Consider the following 12038-nt stretch of genomic DNA (forward strand, 5'->3'; position numbering starts at 1 on the left):
GACCTCACATGGCTCTTTAAAATATAAACAAACTGCTAGTTCCTCATTCATAAAGCCACATTTGGTACTCAAGGATACCTGGGTATTATACTGGACAACTCAGTTCCAGCATCCCATAAACCTTTATTGGACAATGTTGTTATAGTTTAATAAAGTTTCCATTATTTAAAATTTTTAGTCCTCACAAACACAGAGGTGGACTTTACCTCAATATTAGAGATAAGAAAATTGAAGTTCTAGAATAACATGCCTAAAGTAATCCTTAAAAGCTTGATATTGCTCTTTATTGTCAATTTACACCAAGTTGCTTGTATGCTGTCCACAGAACTTACTCAATCCCAATGCGGTATACTTCTCAATTCCCCCTGTCTTTTTCTTCCTACAAACAGTACACCCTCCATTTCACCCTCTTACTTCAATATACACACTTTGTCTACTCCAGTACGTGAAATGTGTTAACAGAAAGTTTCAGGACCCTTAGTTATTCCTGCATTTCTTTATGTGCTCCACCCTCTGTTTTTCTAAGGCCACCACCACCACCCCAACATTTTAACCTTCCAAGAAGAGTAGGATCCTACCAGCCAGTTGAGCCTTCTCATGGCTAATCAGATTCACCCGGGGGGCTTTTGGATCTCTAGATGTTCACACTTCTACTTGGTCCTATTACTGGGGCTTCGGGTCCAGAAATCAAATTTCCCTCCAGTGAGCCTGAGGTGCAACCAGGTTTATGAGGGAAAACCTCAGCTATCTCAGTCTAAAGAGGGAGAAGTCATTTCCCCTTGTTTTCTTCCAAGCTAGTTAGCAGAACAGAAACGAAACAAAACAAAAAGCACAGAAATAGAAAAATTTTCTACACAGACTTTATACTTCATTCTTCCAAGATACACACAAAACTCAGTAGAATGAAGTTTATTTATCATATATACAAGTCATGTCTGACAACTGAAAAAATGCTATTTACACAAAACACCATAGATTAAAAATACATAGTATTTGTATTTTAATACAATAAAAGGGCTCCAGGATACAAACAAGAGAATCTGATAACAAGTTTTCATTATAAAGTTATTTGCAAAAAAAAAAAAAAAAGTATATAATAAAGTTATTTGCTCTGCTACAAAGAACTACAATGGAGGTAAACTTTGGCAGTTACTGAATTTCATATACTCAGTTTTACATCTGTAGGGGAAGACACAACTTCTTCAGCGCATGTACCAGCAATTTCTGAGTCTTCTACTTCATTCAGAATCCTCAGCAGTTGCCTGTTCAGGATCAAATTCCTGACTATACGGTGATTCAAGGTTATCCAGAGGTTCATGACTCAGCCTCTTTTAAAGAATAAACCAATAATTTATTTTAAAAACTTTACAATCCAAGTCCATTATTACTATGCTGATACAAGGAACCCTCAATGTTGTAGTAAGGTTTCATAATGTCTCTACTAAATTCACTTACAAGCAGTCAAGTGTTATATCCAAGTGCTAACCATATTAGATCCTATTTCTGCAAAGTCAGTGTTTACAAATTTGCTTATTTTTAAGTACTGAGATGCTTTCAGAATACAACTCAAACCAGTACTTCTCAAACTACAGTAAAGGACTAGGTTTCCTAATTTCCCATCTGCTTTGGACCAATACTCCCACGGCAGTTAAGACAGCTACTACACTGCTTCCAAATGAAAACTTTATTCTGTCATGGTGCTAAAATGTAAGGCAGAAATTCAGTACAAGAAAACCTGTGATTTGAAAAACTTCCTTCCTAACCATAAGATGATGTTTTGCAGACATGAATAAATTTAAGACCTAGTTTTTAAGACTGGTAAATTAAGAGTCACCAGGTTAATACTTATAAACACATTAGTTACTTCCAAATTTTAAAAAAAGTCAGGTAAGATGACCAAAGCTATTTAGTACACCAACTATTAATACCAGTTTTGTAAGTGCCCATCATGTCTCATCAGCGTTAGTTAAAATAAAAGCTGTGTGTGTCTGTGTGTATATATATGTATGTGTAACTGATCCACTCTGCTGTGTACCTGAAGCTAACACACTATAAATCAACCAGACTCCAATAAAAATGTTTAAAAAAGCCTGTCTGAAAATTTGACACCTGTGAAATATAATAAATTCCCTATATTTTTCAGATATAATTCCTTTTTGTATCTCTACAAGAAAACAGGTGTTCTTTTGTTTCATAATAATAAACAGCAGCACCTCACAGTTACTGGGTTCTCACTATACACAGGCAGTTCTCTGTTTTTCCCTATTATAACTCATTATTCTCATGGGAAGCCTATGAAGGAGGCACGATTACTCCCGTTTTACAGACGAGGAAAATGGAGCCCTGACAGGACAAACAACCTGCTTGACTCTAACTTAACGGCGCTAGGCGGGGGCGAGGACTCAAACCGGGAGATCTGATCCTGGAGCCCGAACACGTTCTGATCACACTGCCTGGACTCGACAGGAAAACAGAGGACTCTGGGTCAGGTGAAGGTTAAGACACCTACCTGTATCATCTCTGCCATATACTGAACATGTTCTGCCACTTCTGCCAGTTCCTTATTCTCCTCCTTCAGGCGGGCAATTTCATTGTCCTTTTGTTCAATCTCCTTATGAAGCTATGTGACATAAATCAAAATAGTTCAATATCTCACAGGTTTGCAACACTGTAAACCAAATTATATGCCTCCAAGTATACACCTGACAGCACATTTAGGACAAAGTTGCTAACAAAGGTGCTGTCCAAGTGACTCTCAACACAATAGGCTTCTTTTTGTGTAACAGTTCTGCCTAATTAAACTTTTACTAGGCCAACATTAAATCTGGTTTATATTGCTCTAGTAAAATATCTTAGACAGCAGAAGAAAAATGATCCCGGAATGTTTAAAAATGTCACAAATTATATTCAGTACATACTTTCTCATTTTCCTTAAGGGCCTCATAGAGAGCCTTCCGCCGTTTTTCCGCCACTTCCTTCCAATATTGAGGGGATGGATTTTCTAAAATAAATGAATGTTTTACAGTGTAACTTCGGAAATCATTACTGTATATATATACTGCTGTAAAAACCCAGTAACTTTTTGTCTATTAAAAAAAAAATTTAGTCTTATTCAGTACTTAGTAATACCATTTTTAAAAAAGATTAAAGTTAGAAAGCCAAATCAGTTTTTTCTCTTATTTTTCCAAATGTTTTGAAGATTTTCAATCTTTCAAAACAATTCCAACACCAGTACAATACACATATAACTTTCACCTAGATTGTTAAAGGTTGTTTCCTGCATTTGCTATGTGTCTTCATACTTTTTTTTTTTGTTTAACAGTGACATTTGTGAAAAGTCCAGATCAGTTATTTTTACATTGCCCTTAAATTTGCATTTGTCCATTTTCATTATTAGGTTCAAGCTATACATGTTGGCAAGGACACTGTGTAAATATGTTGTATCCTTCCCAGTGTACCACTGAAGAAGCACATACTAATTTGTCACAATCCTAGATGTTATATTCAATCGTTTAAGATGATTTCTCCCTTGTAAAGACACTTTTTTCCTTCAGTAACAAGTAAATGATCTATGGAGTAAAACTTTTGAGTCTGTGGTGTTAATATCTAATTCCCTAACAACCTTTCCTCCAGTTTTAGCTCCACTAATATTTCTTAAATCTGCTTCTATGGTGGATAAAAAAAGTAGTGATTTTCCATTTATGTAGTTCCTTCTACATTCAGTAGTTGGCATTATTCTGTCAAAGAACATCCCCTCCCCCAATTCAGAAGAAAATTACCAGTATGGATTCATGTACTCTTTTTTAATTCAGTGTATTATAATCCATTTTTGTCATCATTCATTTTGATGCTCAAACTTTCCCTACTTTAGCCAAGGGGATCCCTTAAAGCAGTCTCCTTATCCGTTTAACCTCTGCATCAGTTGTTGATTTTCTAACACAAGAGATTACAAGCTCACTCTATAGTGAGCTTGCCCCAGTCCTGGAAGCAGCCATTTCTCCAGGGAGCTTTAGTGGAGAATCCTGTTTACAAACCAAGAACTGGATGTGATTGTGCTTCTTGTTATTTAGGTGCCATTGTTTCTGGGCTCTTTCACTGGCAGAGGTAGATTCTTTAAAAAACAAAAAAATCAGTTCATACCAACACTCCCAATTCCAGTTCCACAACAGAGTTCCTCCTTTCCTTCCCCATTACATATTGTATCTCCCTTCACCATACCATGAACCCAAAAATATCAACATATTACTCATTTGCTCAATCCTAAAATATACTCAAATTTCCCCCATAACTGCTACTATAGCAATACCACTAACAGCAAAAATTAAATTCAAGATTTCTTTGTAGTTCTTTTAGTCCTCACAGTATATCCCACTGAGGTTGTATAGTCAAGAGTTCTATGTTCAAGTTAAATGAATTAATTTTTTCTATGTGGTTATGATAGCAATACAATGTGTAGTTGAGTTATTTCCATATTTAACTTTAGTTATTATTTCCTATCAATCTTCATTAATTTTAGCCAAATCAGATGAGTATCACAAATCCTGTTGCTTATTTTACACTATTATTAAAACTTCTTTATTTGTATGCAATCAACCTTTCTTTATTTTGCCTAAAAAACCCACTATCTACTTATTTCTTCCCCCAGTCATTCAGGCAACTCAAAATGAGCCCAAACACCACTTTAATCTTGGGTGAGGCCATTAACTTCTCTAGGTCTCAGATTTTTTCCTCAGTAATAATATCCAATGACTCATTATTAGAATAGAAGTAATCACCTTCCATAATACTTATAAAATATCACTAGCTTCCTTTTCTGAATTCCACTGCCATTCCATTAAAACCAGTAATTATCACAGGCACATGCTTCTCACTCATCTTCACTCCTCTTGTTCCGATTGTTCCCTTATATCATTCTCCTGGTATCTTTTCTTCAAGTTCCTCTCCACAAATTCATTCTCTAGACACTTTGCTTGAGAAGAGACTATTTCTAAGTCTTACATGTCCAATATCAAAGCTGCCATATTATTCACTATCCTTTCCTTTAATATTAAACCCATATATGGATCTTACCAAACCATAGGACCTGTCCAAATTTACATTTTATATATTTCCAACCATAAGAAATTTTAAATTATCAAAAACATTAAAGCAAAATAGTTTAATAGATTAAAAAGCTGTGGGCAGAATTCATAACAACAAACAATATTTACCCTTATTATAATTTAGGTTTTTAAGATAAAAGCTGCATATATACATATTTTTTTGTACCTGTAATCATAAGATCAAATGCTTCTTGGCTGACTCCTCCAAGAGTTTTATTTTTACTATGTTCTGGGTCAGTAACAACTCCAGAGCTGGAAGTCTTAGATATTAACTGGTCATTCCAATGTTTCTGTTTGGACAAGCCTTTAACCAACTATAATGAAAATATGTACATCAGTCATTTTGTTTAATGAACAAGAAAGCTGAATAGCTTTGTCTCTTTTGAATTAAAACTAAAGTATTCATATCTCTTTTTGATATCTTTGGCTCTTTTAAGAAATTATAAATTCAAAACTCTACAAAAATATATAGTCATATTTTAGGAATTTTATTTACAGCAATTATTTTAGATTAGACTTGGGTCTAAGGCTTAGCTGAATTCATTTTCATTACCTAAATAATTCAGTACCAAGGGAAGGCATGATTTTCAACCCATAAAAGTCTAGAAACCCTCATCCATGATTTCATTATTTACATACAGGGGTAAATGATTGAATCTAACATTTTATTCTTAAAAAAAAAAAAGGAGAAAGAAATCAAACATTATGCCTATAGGTTAACTCATAATTTATTATCCCAGTTCTACTACAGATATCCATACCAACTTTCAACTTCCTAAACTGAAATTAAAACAAAAACCATTTCTGTGGGGAATATACAATTGTTATCCTTAAATTATTTCCAAATTTCAATGATTTAGGTATTTCTGACCAAGTAAGTCTTTGAAATGTTTTTAATGTAAGTGCAGTATCATCTGTATCCCATTCTAGCTCAACAATACAACAATACACACCTCATTTTCTCTTCCAACTAGAGATCCAGCCGTAGAAGGCTGAATCATCTTCAGAGTTCTTCTTGGAACAGGACTGCTCTGAAAGTCAACATAATAAATTATCTGGTTACTAAGTTACTATATGGACTGTTACTAACTTAATCCTACTATAATTTACAAAAAAACAAAACAAAACAACCCAAAGGACATTAATGTTTGATATGGTATATAATTTTATAAAATTACACATGGTTTGATCAACTAGCAAACTTATTATTTCCCTAAAATTCTAATAAAGTGTGAAGAAATTCTAAAAATAAATCATATTACTCAAACTTGACACAAACAAGTCACTCTTCTCCCATTTCAATATATGTTCTTGCTACAGTCATACAGTCATTGTTTAGTTAAAACAAAAATATAACATTTTTAAGTTCTAATACTTCATATATGGTGAAATTCCAGAATACCAGAAATATCTGTATTCCATCTTATAAAAAAAAAGATCTTCCACACAGAAACTAGAAATGTACCAAATATCATTACATTTATGGCAGAAACCCACAAAAGGGGCAAATTGGAGGAAAGGGTTAATTATTTAACTGCAAAATATTTCTCTCCCCTAATCAAAAGGATTCCTCTTAGGCTTTCTTTAAATTGTGAATATCCCCTAACATATTTACATGAATTCACCACAAGAATATAATTTTAAGAACATTACACATGTAAGAAGACCTGCTTCTCCCCCTCAACCTTTACCTGAGTGTAGAAGCAGTTTGCTTCAAGACCATTCATTAGCAGACAACAAAAATGTCAGTGCTTGAGGCATACTAGAACTCCAAAATGCCCAAGCTATTGTTTCAGGAAAAAAATTGCCTTCCTTGTAATATGTAAATACCTTCCTGCATATTTCCTGATCTAAAAGATCTCTCTACTATATCTGCAAAAAATCATTAGTTATACTGCCACCATGGGATAGCAAACAATAGTGAATACTCAAACAAAGTTAGTAAGAACATGACACCAGAGCAGCGTGAGAAAGTTACTGATTCCACACTGCACTCCACGGGACTAGAGCTCACCTTTCCCACGGTAAAGTTTCTACTGCTGATTATTATCTCACTATTGAACTGAAGAACAAACGCTGGCTACTGGGAGAACAAATATTACACCAACATTTCAGATATAATTTAAGATTAGTCAACAGTCTCCAGACAAACAGAAGAAAATACAACTTTGAAACCCTTTAATAATAGATGTTAATTTATTTAAACACTTGCTACTAAGATAAATGACTGAAATACTAAATGACCATTTCCAAGATTTAACTTTCCCAACTGTAAGCTTTATAGCATCCAGCCACCCAAATGTAATATTGCTATTATCATTTTATTCATACATATCTTGCATTTAGAATAAGCTCTTTACAACCAGAAAGGTTCTCATATATTAATGACTCTTAATCTTTTTAGAAAACAATTTTATATTCTGCAAACCCCCTCAAGAAACAGTAATAACAAAACAAGCATACACACAGCATTTTGTGTATGACTGGCAAGGAATTTATGAACTCCTAAAATATACTCTTACAGACTAGCTTCAGTCCAACTCGCTCATTTTACAGATGAGTAAACTGAGGCAGAGATGCTAAATAACTCACCCAACATCACAGTTTTGGAGGCAGAACCAAGCAGAACCCAGGTCCTTTTCTATCCCAGATAGTTGTACTATAACTACTAAATATTAGACTTCTCTTTAAATGTTAGACTCTGCTGGAATTACATAAATTATCTGCCTGGGATTTGATTCAAAATAATTCAGTGGAAGAAAGAAGGAGCGAATAGAGACGGAGATGAAATAAGACTTGCCATATGCTGATAGTCCATGGGGTTGCAAAGAGTCAGACACGACTGAGCGACTGAACTGAACTGATATACTGATAATTGCTGAAAGTGGGGGAAGTAAATTGAGATTAAATTACTATTTTTTAATATTTTCCTAATAAAAAGTTTAAAAACACACACATACAAAGCACAATTGGAAGATGTTATTACCCTTTATGGAAGATGATGGGATCAAATTCACATATTATCAGTACAAACTATTATTCAAGAAAAATAATGTAAGGAAGATACTAAGGCAAGGCAATAATGCAAAATGTCTCTGTGATCAAAGATCTAATTTGAATATACACTTAAAGGATTTTAATAAAACCATCTCATGAAATGTAGTAAGAGTAAAAACAAAGGAATAAAAAGTCTTGTATACAGAAAACCCTAAGGAATTTACTAAAAAAAACTATTGAAACTAATAAACAAGCTCTGCAAGGCTGAAAGAAACAAGATCAAGATACAAGTCAATTGCATTTCTATATAGCAGCAATGACCACACCAAAAATTTAATTAAGGAAATGATTCCAGCTACAATAGCATTAAAAACAACAAAATACTTAGACCTAAATAAATGGAAAAACATCCTATGTGCCTGGATCACAAAACTTAATATTCAACCATAATTCATTTTTAAACAGTCCTCTATTGTTACTTGCCCTCAGACACAAAATTTAGTTAAGTCAAGGTTCATAGAAATTATAGCCAAGTTAAATTTGACCAAATTATGTCAAAAACATCTAACTACCTGCTTTCTACAAAAGCTGAAAGTGACTGCATCACATACCTTTACATTCTCTTGGAGTCCTTCTTGTTTCTGCTTCATGCTGTGACTCATTACACACCTGATGAAGAGCAGAAGACTAGCAATTCAAAAACAGAACAATCTGCATCAGAAAGTGAAATTTAGTTTTTTGTTCAAAGTACAACGTAAAAATAAAAATTAAAAAATCATAACGATAAAAAAGATAAAATCTTTTCTTACTGTACCCAAACTCAGCCCTGTCAATGACAAGTGACTAAAGCTAATGACTCTTAGTATCTTTACTTTATACATACACACACACAGACACACAAAATAATTCTGGCTGGTAAAATTTTGTTACATATGAGAAAATATGTAGTCTAAGCAAATTTACAAAACATGATGGTGTTCTATATTAAATGCAGGGCTCCCAAAGATCTGAAAAATGGTCAGTGGGAAAAGTAAAACACAGACATTCAGGTATGATCAGGTCAAAAACAGCATCCTAACTTTGCTGTTTCAAAGGTAGATTTAAGCTATAATAAACTTGGCTCTGGTAACCAGCAATAACTTAATACTGACTTAATATCTAATCAAGTAAGATTATGCATTTCCATGTGTAGGGAATGTTTAACCACCATTAACTAAGGCACTGATGGATGCAAAGAAAAGGGAGGAGACAAAGGGTTATGCAATCTTATTAACCAGAACACTGGCTCCACTCACTCCAAACCCAAATTTGAACTCCCCAGCCGTCTCTCTTCTCTCATACAGATCTCACTGATTTCTGTAGCTATGCCTTTCTTTACTCAGTGCAGTGACTTCTAAACTTTGACTATGACCCATCCCATGTGAATACATTTTATGCTGTGTGCCAGCACACACAAATGCAATCATAAAAGCTTAGGAAAAAAAGTCTAATGCTGTGACGCATCCTATTTTCTAGTCTCTTCAATGTTAAGCAAATGGTGGTCGGGCTGAGCCAGGGTAGTGGTTTTCAAACTGCGGGTCGAGGCCTGGGATTCCAAAATCACTTAGTGGGTGTTTAAAACATCAAAGTGTATGGCATAGGAGGAATAAATACTGCTTCCTGAAGGTTCTAATTTAGCTGAGGAATGCGTCCTAAACTGCGATGTAAAAAATGATTTCGTACACGTCATGATTTACTCCTCACTTGCTCATTCCACTCCCGCCGACATCCTTACTTTTTATTATCTAGTTATTTTAAACAACTAGATTGAAAACTCTAGCATAGGAGTGAGCCCAAGGAACTATTGATAAAATGATGAAACCAAGTGTCACCACGTTCATTTTTTCTTTAAACGAGCAGACGCAGGATTCAGGGATCTTCTCCCCCGAGGCCAGTTAGCGGACCACTACGGAGGCTCAGTGGTAAAATAACAGCCTGTCAATGCAGGAGACGCGGGTTCGATCCCTGGGTCGGGAAGATCCCCTTGTAGAAGGAAATGGCAGTGCACTCCAGTATTCTTGCCTGGGTAATCTCATGGACAGAGGAGCCTGGCAGGCTACGGACGTGACTTAGCGACTAGACAACAACAATGGATTTCCACCAGTTATTTCCTGGTCATGAGGACGGATGATGTTCCTCTTGACAAGGTACACCAACGCTGATGCCCTCACACCAACCAACTGCACAGAAACCACCCCATAACCCCGCAAGTCTGTCCTCGGGACAGAGACCCAGACGCCAAAGAGGCGGCAGAAGGTTCAACGCGCCGGGGCCCTCCAACCCACGGGCACGCCTGGGGACGGCGCCCGCCAGCCAATAGCGAGTGCGGACGGGAAAGCGCGCCAAAACCGACCTAACTAATGGGACGGGGTCCAGTCTCACCTCCCCCCCGCCCCCGCCTCCAACCCCGCAACAGTTTAATCGCCTCTTCACCCCGACCCCGACAGTGGCCAGGCAGTCATCAGAGGAGTACGCGACTTCTGGCCGGCGGCAGCCCTAAGAGGCCTCATCTAGCAACCCCTGCGGACCCCCTCCAGGCACCCCTCTCACACTTACCGGATGGAAGCGTGCAGTACTCGTAGCGAACTCAGGAAGTTGTGACCGCTGCTCCTCGCGCGGGGTTCACAGCCAACCCACGTTTGGGCCGGCAGCCGCTGGAGTGAGGGCGCGCGCTGCTGGGAAAACACTGAAACTCTTCCCGCCGGCCCTGGACGATCACGTAACCTCCTGACGCTAGACGTAGGGCGGAGCTATCGGAATCCGACGAATTGCCTCTCGCCTCCGCCCGTTTTGGCTCCGCCCCTTCCTGCGCCTGCGTGGTGGGCGTGGTGTGTATTTGGGCCCGAGTGGGTTCTGGGTCCCGGCTTCTGTCCTGCGGTCTCAACTTCCGTTCAAAGTGAATGATTTTGGGTTTTTTTGTCCCCACTAGATGTAAACACCGAGAGAAAAAAAGTATTGTATTTTTCTGAAAATCCTTGTTCCGCGGCCTCCTCATTGTATTAAGAGGTTTTATATTTTGGCTGTTTCATGTTGACTAAATTGTGGTGCCCTAGTTCCCTTGTGGCTCAGTTGGTAAAGAATCCGCCCGCAATGCGGGAGAACTGGGTTCGATCCCTGGGTTGGGAAGATCCCCTGGAGAAGGGAAAAGCTACCCACTCCAATATTCTGGCCTAGGGAATCTCATGGACTGTATAGTTCGTGGGGTCGCAAAGAGTCGGACACCACTGAGCGACTTTCACTTCACTTCAGTAGTACTAGAAGGCCTAATCGTGCAACAGGCCCATTGATTGAGCGCCTAGTAGGTACCAGTACTGTTCTAGGCACTGAAATACAGCTGCCATTGCAATTTGAAGGAGCAGGAAAACCTTAATAATAATTGTTTTTGTTGTTTAGTCGCTCAATTGTGTCTGAATCTTTGCAACCCCATGGACTGTAGGCCCCCATGCTCCTCTGTCTTTGAGTTTTTGCAGGCAGGAATACTGGAGTGGGTTGCCATTTCCTCCTCCAGGGGATCTTCCCGTCCCAGGAATCGAACTCGACTCTCCTGTGTTGTAGGCGGCTTCTTTACCCCTGAGCCACCGGCAAGCCCTAATAATAATTAGCTGTAGCTTTTTATTATTGTTATTACTTTTAGTCATTTTACAAATTTCTCAACTTTCTTTGTGGGCATAGTACACTTCAGATAACCAGAGTCTTGTTAAATAGTTTGTTTATACCTACCATAGCTGTCAATGTTAATACAAGTCTGTTTTCCCTTAACTTTCCATGGAACTATCATTCTCAGAAGGAGGGAAATAGCTGGTAACTACACAGCATCACCTTTCTGAAAGCGATGCATTCTCAGCTGTGTACCCTGCGGACACTGCGTGCCCATCTCCTGCCACCTACCACGCTGTATTT

General features: G+C 37.4%; 1 protein-coding gene across 4 annotated transcripts; it reads right to left on the minus strand.

The window, feature by feature from the left end:
* Nucleotides 1-894: 894 nt before the first annotated feature.
* GMNN (geminin DNA replication inhibitor) lies at nt 895-10853 on the minus strand. 4 transcript variants are annotated; one of them, XM_043450537.1, is made up of 8 exons: nt 10695-10853; nt 8711-8768; nt 7903-7980; nt 6056-6133; nt 5269-5416; nt 2919-3001; nt 2510-2620; nt 895-1328 (listed from the first exon to the last, which is right to left on the minus strand). In XM_043450537.1, exons 2-8 carry the CDS (start codon nt 8759-8761, stop codon nt 1239-1241), a joined length of 639 nt encoding a protein of 212 aa, XP_043306472.1. In that variant the 5' UTR covers nt 8762-8768; nt 10695-10853; the 3' UTR covers nt 895-1238. The 4 variants fall into 4 exon arrangements, with proteins under 4 accessions (XP_043306472.1, XP_043306471.1, XP_043306474.1 ...); XM_043450536.1 differs by having other exon boundaries at nt 8711-8786; XM_043450539.1 differs by lacking the exon at nt 7903-7980.
* Nucleotides 10854-12038: the final 1185 nt, after the last annotated feature.

Source organism: Cervus canadensis, chromosome 28, assembly GCF_019320065.1.
Source record: "Cervus canadensis isolate Bull #8, Minnesota chromosome 28, ASM1932006v1, whole genome shotgun sequence".
NCBI lineage: Eukaryota > Metazoa > Chordata > Mammalia > Artiodactyla > Cervidae > Cervus > Cervus canadensis.